This window comes from Monopterus albus, unplaced genomic scaffold (genome assembly GCF_001952655.1).
Source record: "Monopterus albus unplaced genomic scaffold, M_albus_1.0 scaffold64.1, whole genome shotgun sequence".
Lineage (NCBI taxonomy): Eukaryota > Metazoa > Chordata > Actinopteri > Synbranchiformes > Synbranchidae > Monopterus > Monopterus albus.
The window spans coordinates 347,974-357,679 of record NW_018127944.1 but is presented as its reverse complement, the minus strand read 5'-3'; the positions used below and the strand labels follow the sequence as shown (position 1 = coordinate 357,679).

The 9,706-nt window shown below is 39.0% G+C and overlaps 1 protein-coding gene across 1 annotated transcript in view; it reads right to left on the bottom strand.

Annotated features, from left to right (window-relative positions):
• slc39a8 (solute carrier family 39 member 8) overlaps positions 1-8,807 on the bottom strand; it is a 10,493-nt gene extending 1,686 nt beyond the window's left edge. Inside the window, exons 1-7 of the mRNA XM_020604101.1 lie at positions 8,345-8,807; positions 7,560-7,722; positions 5,846-6,015; positions 5,633-5,755; positions 4,428-4,598; positions 756-967; positions 1-20 (exon numbers count right to left, since the gene is read on the bottom strand). The exon at positions 1-20 is cut by the window's left edge and continues 188 nt beyond it. Of these exons, the coding sequence (XP_020459757.1) occupies positions 1-20; positions 756-967; positions 4,428-4,598; positions 5,633-5,755; positions 5,846-6,015; positions 7,560-7,722; positions 8,345-8,569 (1,084 nt within the window). The 5' untranslated portion in view covers positions 8,570-8,807. The remainder of the gene's footprint in view (positions 21-755; positions 968-4,427; positions 4,599-5,632; positions 5,756-5,845; positions 6,016-7,559; positions 7,723-8,344) is intronic.
• Positions 8,808-9,706: the final 899 nt, after the last annotated feature.

The following is a 9,706-nucleotide window of genomic DNA, read 5'->3' as shown; positions in this document are numbered from 1 at the left end:
AGAGGGAACAAAACACAGTGCTGAAACAGGCAGTTTGAACCTCATGCTGAAAGCAGTACGTTTGTGTTGTTTCTCTCTTTTACTTTGCTATTGAATGGCATTTTTCACTGTAAAATATTTAGCAAAACAAGGATTTGATTAAAAGAGATTACTACTACTTCTATAAATAAAACTCTACTTATGTGCTATTGCTTCTGCAAAAAATATAATACCAAACATACAAAATAAGCTTTAAACTAACTTGAAATGTACTGTAACTGAAAAAGAGAAGACACAAAGGAGAAGACAAAATGTGAATTGGAGAAGATACATTCTTGGTGCAATTCTGCAGTTGGTCACTAGGGGGTGATAGAGATCATAGATTCTTCATGACCATTTTAGTTTCGAGTGAAGCTATACAAAACTGTTTTTAATTTCCCCTTTAAGCTTGAAAAACATAATCTAATTCCAGCATGTCTTGGGGTATGTGTCTGTTTTTTTCCCGCCCTCCATTTCATTTATTTGGTTTATTTGTCAGCTTAGTGTTAATTAACAGAAAACCAAAGGAAACTGTAAAGACAGAGTTAGCCAACAAGGCTAATTTTCATCTGCTGACCCTGGCCATATATTAAAAGGCTTCTTCACTGAAACCATGTGCTGTTTACACAAAATATTATGTATTCAATAATAACTCAAGGCAACATGTTTCAGGTACTATTCCATCAAATGGGCTGAAGTCAATACTATATAATGGCTTGCTTTACGTTGCTTGTAACTCACCCAGCTCATGGGGAAATTCCTCACATACAATTGCAGTGGCCGTACTGAACCCTGTCAGCAATGACACAGTGAAGGAGGCGCCAATAGCCAGACCATCAATGAAGTTGTGCAGCGCATCGCCCAACGTTATCATCCACGCCACTGTCTTGATGGTGGTGACGCGTTGCCCCCGCAGCCAGTGGCACATCATGCCAGACACCTGGACATCCTGGAAGAAACAGGGACAGGTTAAAGGCACAATGCTACTGTTTGGTTATACTGAGGACACATGCAAACAAAGATATATGTGGAATCAGGGAACCACAAAGATAACACACAATGATATCTCTAAAACCTAAAGTTCAAATTCTGCAGAAAGTAGAGGGCAAAGATTCACTTTGGCATCACTACTTTTGATGCCAAAGTCCTCTGTCAGAATTACAAACTATACAGCATTAACTGCATATATAACAAAGGTCATAGTTAAAGGTGGTGTTGTACTGGACTAAAGTACATTTAGAGGTGTGTCTATATTTTTGTCTTTCAAAGCTACATACATTAGAGGGTCAGAATATTAGAAACACTATGAATATAATGTAGTCCAGCACAACACCACCTTTAACTATGAACTCAAAAATAAACATATACAGTAATTTAATGTATGCATTTAAGACAATTTCTTCAAAAACGGAAGCATTTTGAGCTTCATGAACTCAGATGTTGAGGTAGAAGTGTTGCATTGGAGTGCATACAACTGTACAGGTGTGCCTAATAAAGTGGCCAGTGAGTGTAGACTTCAAAGTACCTTTAAAATAGAGAAAATATGTTGGTGGATCAGTGGAGATATATTTACGCACAGTGCTGCTCTGAGATAAGTGCTAACGTTAGCATGAAAACATTTTCAGTGATATGATGCTGAGGTCCGCAATTATACTGTTTACAATATTCAACTTATTGTAGTATGTTAGCATGCTAATATTTGTTAATTATCACCAAACCCAAGGTAATCCTGAGGACCAATACTGGATTTTTGATGCTGATTGCAATGTCAATACTAGGAGGTTTAAAGCAACAGTAATATGAATCCCTTGGGACTCAAATACCTAGGAGGTCATTTTATTGTTGAAAAATGAAAATGACAGAGGTCTCTGCTGGAGAACCCATGTAATGGTGAATCTGTTTCTGAAGTACACATGGAAATGATGACCATAAGTCATAAAATTCAATCATAAATTTAGTAAAATCATAACATGCAATCCTAAAAGTGATTATAATCATCATACAAGTAATACAAATGTTAAAAAAAAGAAAAATCATAAAATTTATTAGAGCTCATCTGGAGGGGAGCGTGAATGTCTGAACTCAGTTTTGTGGAAATCCATTCAAGAGTTATTGAAACATTTAACACAAAACCTCATGGTGGTGCTAAAGGTAAGTGACTGGATTGCCATGTAAGCGGGATTCACCCCCTGGCGACCCCGAATGCCTGGACATACTGACCAACCAGAAACAGTCATTGCCAACCAAAGAGACACGGTGCAAGCAGGGTAAAAATAAAGACTGCGAGAAAAACTTAATTTCTGTCAATGAAGCATGTTCATCCTGGCTCCACAAAATTTAAGTGATTGATCAAAAACAGGACATGTTTCTTTTTCCTTAATGGAAGAACAGCATTGCAACAGAACTCTTCAATTACAAAAATAATGGCACAAGTATTGTTAATGGGAAACCAGAGAACAGACGGGCACAGACAGAACCTTTGGCAAGATACTCTGCAGCGACAAAACATCCCTTTCACTGGCCACAGCCAAACAAGGGGTCTTTGTGCTCAAGACAAAAAACTCCAGCCTTTACCAGGAGAGAAGGATCTGATGCCTTCAGCCTGGTTTCACTGCTTAATCCTTCTGTGTCACTGTTATTTCGGTTTGTTTAGTATTTTGATCCCTTTAAAGCCAGATTTATCCTTATGATGCAAGAGATTTCACTGCTAAATATTAACAGCAGCTCTAATCACCCATTGCCACTGATAACAGCTTAATATATGGCTCCAAGCATGTACAGATACAAAAGAAGTGGGTGCAAATCACGTGAAAATACCACCACTTCACGGTCACTTCTGTTATTCAAATATCTTTGGAATACTGCCTACATTTGTACAATTTCATACAGCATACAAAAAAAAAAAAACGAGCATACCCCTGGTCACTATCACTAAAATGTTAAATAACTACAAATCCTGCTATTTAATACACTTTTTGTTTTTAGTCAAGAAGAATTGAGCAAATTCATATCAAAAAAAGAAATATGAGACTAACTAGAATAACAACTAACCAGTCAAATTCACAGGAATAGGACAGACATGAAGTCACTGTGACCTTGACCTTGGACCACCAAAATCTAATCAGTCCGTTTTTGTGTCCAAGTGGACGCTTGTAACAAATTTGAAGAAATTCATCCACGGTGTTCCTGATGTATCACATTCACAAGAATAGGATGGACAAATGTACAAACAGACAACCCAACAGCGTAACCCTTCTGGCTATGGCTACCTCCAGTGTATTTGGGTATACACACTCACATTTAGAGTGGCATTTATAAATGTGCCACCCCATATCATCACACTCCCACCTCCAAGTTTCACAAACAGGTGCAATCCAATTTATTGTACTTTCATTTGATCCAAGAATGTGCTGTCAATGTCCATCAGGCTTCTTTTAATGCTCTTTGGCAAAGTTTAATCTCTCAGTTTTTTTCTTAGACACCATGCATAGAAGTTGACTTCAAGTAATATCCTTCACACTGAAACACCAGGTTTCACAGACAATCCTGGCCTTAAGCACTTGACTGTCTGTTAGTCGGGTCCTGGATGTGTCAGTAGGAAAATGTGTGTGGGGTCATTTTCACTAGATCTTCAGTTATTGATAGTATTACTCTTCTTCCCACTCCTCCTCCTACAAAGTGCTGTGGTGTTTCATCTGATGCTTTTGTACACGCTCTGACGTTTATGAAGTTCCATAGTCTGGTTTTTTACTTGTTCATGCAGTTCCTGTGCATGTGGAGCCAGGCTGCACTAGACACAACCCATACTAAAACTAAGAAAACTGTGGTTCTTTTGTTCATGCACTCAGCCTTAAAGGGAAATTCCTGGTGTAATCATAATTGTTTGAGGGATCACATGTGTACTTGCTTTTGTTCCACTGAGGTTGGATTTTGGGGCCCTTAGTTTCAGTGTAGTCTATCCAACCTGTGTGTTTTTAATCATACATACAATCATACTTAGATGATACAATTTTGAATCATTTGACATTTTTGTGGTTTTGTTGCATACTGTATACTGGAATTTGCCCTAATGACTGATAAGGGGTTTAAATAATATTATCCATTTATAGTCCATGATGAATTGCTGTCAGGTCTGTCTGTGATAGTGGAATGTGGTGGACAGCAAAATATTATCATTCACACAGTTACTTCAGATTAGATTTCAGGGCAAACAAGCTCATTTTAAGACAGAGTTAAGCTAATCATTAGATAAAATCCTTGAGGACAAGGTTGCTTTGCTAGTTAATGTGAGCTATGTGCAGACAGCTGATCTAGAAATAAGGTACTGCTTCCAAACCTATACAGTTTAATTCAGCCTGTATGTATATACATATATACTGTATATTACTGTTATAGAGTGTGAATGGTACCTCAGAAGGTGTTATGTTTGTACATGGAGGTTCTGGGCTCGGGCTGCTCATGTCAGTGGAAATGGTGGTGATGTTGGTCAAAATGATTGTGTCCTTTGTCTCCAGTATGTCTCCATTGTTGAGGGAGTTTTCTTGGGGCAGCTCTGGAGGACTGAAGTGGCTGTGGCCATGCTGAGGAGAAGAGAGATGCAGGTGTCATATGGGAGAGTACAAGCCTCACTTCCACTACAGGAACATAATAACCCATAACATAACATAACATGTGGCTTTTGTGACTGGTCAAAAGAAATAAGCTGATATACAGAAATTAGTTAGTGAAATCTGATGAATTGATAAACTATGTAGGTCAAGTGAACCAAAATGTCTGTCATTTGTCTAATTGTCTCAACCCTAAAATGACCTCTGGCTGATAGCAAATTAGTTCAGCAGTTTGGCTATGAAGCAAAATATTGCACAAATTAAAATTCTGACATGATGATGTTTTTAAATAAATAGTTGAAGGACTACCATTTAGTCTGAGGGTGGCATGAATGTGTTGAGGATCATTTGGATTCATCCTCTTGGGACCTTGGTAATCAGTGCCATAATTGTTGAGCTATTTCAATCTGAACCAAAGTGGTGGAACAACCAAGAGATGACATTGCTGTCTCTTGAGCCACAGCGCTAGCTTGGCTAACGAGAGCATACATGCAACGCAAACCTTAGAGGAGTGAGTTAAAAAGAACACAGAAGTCAGAGCAATGACGTGGCACTGCTTTGGGAATATGGAAACACCAGGTTCTGGCAAATCTTAGACACATTTATGTCCCTGCTTATTTTATTTTTCTCTCATCATTTTGACTTTTACATACTTCACATACTTACTGCCTTTCTGTCTTTAAAATTCTTGTGTTGGGGCCTGATTTTAATATAAGTGATTTAGTTTAAACTTATCAAAATTAGGAATTCTCTATAGTTTCTGCAAGGTCACAATTATTCTCATGTCCTTGACCCCAGAGTGGATTAAAACAGAAATAAATAATGCACCTGACTCCTGGCAACCTTAACAGCCCTCACAATGGTCAGAAATCGGATGTGAAAAGTGAAGAGCTCTGGTTTAACAGCCAGTAATCCAGGATTTTACAGGCAGACATACAACTAAAATAAAACAATCATTACACTCTGTAAAAAAAGATTGCACCTAAACTCAGACACTGTTATCTTACCTCATGTTCCACACGTAGAGCCATTTTCAATATCTTCTCCATAAAGAAGAGGAGATAAAAACCACCAAATACGCCAACTGCGTTCTTCAAGTAGTTATCTGTTTTGGGATCAAAACCCAGGGCCTGTGGATTGACAGGAGGATGTTAGTGATTCTGGGACAATTCTGGGACCCGATGATTGGCTCCATCTAATCTACTCCACCTCTTACCAACCTCTGGTATGAGCTGAAGTACAGCATTGGAGAAGAGTGTGCCAATGGCCAGGCCAATGAAGTAGGTCAGCACTTTGGGGAAATAAGGTTTCTTGGTAAAGGGGATCAGCAGGAGTCCAAGTAGAGATGCCAGGTTGATCACAGTGACAGCCAGAAACCCGTAGCCCCACACTGCAAGGACAGAAAGGATGACAGTACATTATTGTACTACTACCAGTCACCACTGTAATCCTACATTGCTGTGGCATTTCTGCCCTTCAAAGCGATGTCACCGTCCTTGGATTTTCTCTGGTTGATGTTTCTGTTTTTCCCACCGTCTTCTTTGACTGTGCTATCGCTGTTCATCCTAACCTCCAGTGCTTCTGTTTATTAGAGACGGTCTGGTGTAACACTGTAAAATGCATCACTTTTTTCTCTAAGGAATGTGTTTAAAACAACAAATGACTGCGTATACCGTGAATCCTGCAGAGGAACTAAGGTCGTATTGAGGATCCTCAGCTCTGTTAGGACCTTTTACACCCTGAGCTCAGTCCATGAGGCAGCATTTCCTCTCATTAAAAAAACCTACCCCTTTTGCCAAGATGAGCCGACCAACTATGGGCCTTACAAAAGACTAGCTGGGGGTAGGTGCACAAAACTAAATAATTAAATAAATTAAATATATATATCTTCTTTTACAAAATAAGTGTAACCAGACAGGCACAAAACTCAGCAGAAGACACTATTTACACTATTTATTTGCTAAAGGCATATTCCGTTCATAAGGTCAGTAGAGGAAACAGCATGCATCATGAACAATAGTCACAGTTGGCTGTAAGATCAACAGTGCTGAGGAGGAACGTTTGACGGTGAATCTGGAGGTCACTGGGTCTGTGAGTCAATCTAGGACAGTGTGGAGTGTTACGGCTCCGCCACAGATGACCGAGTTTATGACTCAATTAAACAGTCACACATGCACAGGGAAGACTGGGAGATAAAGGGTGATGACAGGAAACAATTAAGGTCCAGATTCAAACACCAGGAGGTATCAAGGTCTGAGTGACTGTAATGAATCTTTATTGACGGTGCTGAACAAAATGACCGGTGTCAGCAAACTAACTTCCACCTGCATATCTATATAGTTTCAGTTTTACAACATTTATGGTGGATATTACCCTGATATTGTTCTAGTGGTGAACTCAGACATACACTGATCCAAATCCTGACCTTGTTTTGGTGAAATGATTGAGGCGCTGACAACAGAGCTGATTACCGGGCATCTTAAAACTCTACTAGCATCCTGTTTTGGAAGAATTATCTAAACATTCATCAAACCAATTCACATTTGGCCAACAGCTCACAGTCCTGTTGTCCTTTTACACTGTCTCTGAGAAAGACAAATATGTCAGCAGCTGTTACACCTCCTGTGACCGATCTTTTCATGGGTCCTAGTTTTATATATTTGATTTGAAGAGTGTTGCAACTGTGTTTCTATATTAAGGAAAGGGATTCTTCTTAAATAGAAGTAGACAATCGACGTATGAAAAAAACAACATCCTCTTTTCTTTAGATGCCACAAGCAAAAAAAAAAATGTCTACAGGTTACCGTCATCCACAGGAGTGTCAAAAAAAATCTCTAGTATTTGACTGTTGATAAAAGCTGATTCAAGGCAACCAACCTCCATGAACTTAATGTATTTGTATGCAAGTTCTGCAGTTGTGATGAAGCAACTCACCAGCAGAGCTGATTTGTGGCAGAGGCTCGGGGACGTTGTAAGGGCAGGAGGGCAGCAACACCTGGGTCAACACAGCGGGACAGATCCTCCCCAGATGTCCTACAGTCAGCTGACTAACATTACTGAACCCAAAGTAGGACAAGATCTGCTCTGCTGAAGGACACTGAGGATTAGAAAGATGCTATTAAACATCTCACTGCTTTTAAATTTCAGTTTTGTCCATTAAACCCTTCCTGCTGCTTTGGTTTTCACTACAGCCATCTCTCATATATGCCTTCCTTTACAGGTATTTTGCATCGTTTGTGAATTGCATTGGATTGTTTTGTATGAAATGTGCTACATAAATATATTATTACTATTTGTAAGGGATTAAAAGGATCCATTAATGACATTCATTATGAATCTAGCTCTAGGTCAAGCAAGGTTACACACACTAATCCAAGAAAAGCTTTTAAATATGCCCATTACTGTATCTGTATATGTTTTAATTACAGATTAAAACTGAGTCTTGAATGACCCCGTATAAGGTTATAAATAAGTCCAATCATGAAACTATACACATGTACAGATAACAAGTCAATCAGATCAAAACTAGAGGAAGTGTTTTCAAGTAGCCACTTATTTATTCTATACCAATAAAAAAAAAAAGAACAGGAAAAAGGAAAACGTTTATGACCAACTTTAATCTTTGTGCCTTAAAAAGTGGTACTGCATGTTACACACAATAAGAAATCACTTATATGCCTTTTCATTTTAAAGTTTAAATAAGAATAAAAACAGTTCACCTCTTGTTTTGCCAGCGGATTTGTTTCAGCGGTTGGCTCAGCTCTTCTGGCTGAAACTAACAGCAGTAAATCTTCCAGATTCTCCCTTGATATGGATTCATTTTCACCATAATAGCGAAAAATATTCTCCAAAAATTCTTGTCCATCTCGCCCAGTCACATGTAAACTCTGGGATGATGACATAAACGCCAAAACACACGAAATCAACCATGTCAGGTTAAACATCTCTACTTCTAAGTGCTAGTTTCCTCCAGTGAATAAATCTACTACTTGTGCTCTTCTCAATGCATTTTTCTCAAAAAATCACAGTATCCGTGGAGTGTGCGCGCAACCGGAGTCACATCTATGGTGGAGCAGAAACCGGGTTTGTCTTCCAGCAGTTTCCCCGAAGTGTGGGGTTGTGGGAGCAGCTGTCCCTGCTGATGTGCACCGGGAGGGCGCAGGAGTGTGTGCGACGGGTCGGGCTCAAAGATCAGCAATTGGGGGTGGGGGCTGAGGTGACCAACCAACTGCGTGCGCGCACCGTGTCAAAGCTTTCCTTTGTGACTTTGGTTCTCATTTGGTATGCGACTTCTACATACACACATACCCACGTTTGTGTGTGCAAAGTGTCACAGCATTAAGTGGAGGAAACACGCACAGTGTATAAGGTAGTGTGACCTGGTTACAGCTGTGTCTGCGTTAGTTCAATTAGGCAACAGCTGGACTTGTGTCGGATGCTTACAGGAATAACGCCAGGCTGTAACTTAAAAGGTTTTAACTTCATCAGGCTGTAACTTTAAAGGTTTTAACTTCATCAGGCTGTAACTTAAAAGGTTTTATCTTCATCAGGCTTTAACTTTAAAGGTTTTAACTTCATCAGGCTTTAACTTTAAAGGTTTTAACTTCACCAGGCTGTAACTTTAAAGGTTTTAACTTCACCAGGCTGTAACTTAAAAGGTTTTATCTTCATCAGGCTTTAACTTTAAAGGTTTTAACTTCACCAGGCTGTAACTTTAAAGGTTTTAACTTCACCAGGCTGTAACTTAAAAGGTTTTATCTTCATCAGGCTTTAACTTTAAAGGTTTTAACTTCACCAGGCTGTAACTTTAAAGGTTTTAACTTCATCAGGCTGTAACTTTAAAGGTTTTAACTTCATCAGGCTTTAACTTTGTATGTGGAGTGCCTCAGGGTTCTGTTTTGGGACCTAAATTATTAGAGTATGGCGTTGAAAACTGGGGAAACACATACAAAAGCTCACTTCAACCATTGTATATATTACAAAAAAGAGCGATAAGAATTGTGCATAAGATGGGGTATAGGGATCACACCAATGTAGCTTTCATACAGTCTAAATTGTTAAAATTTTTTGATTTAGTGGGA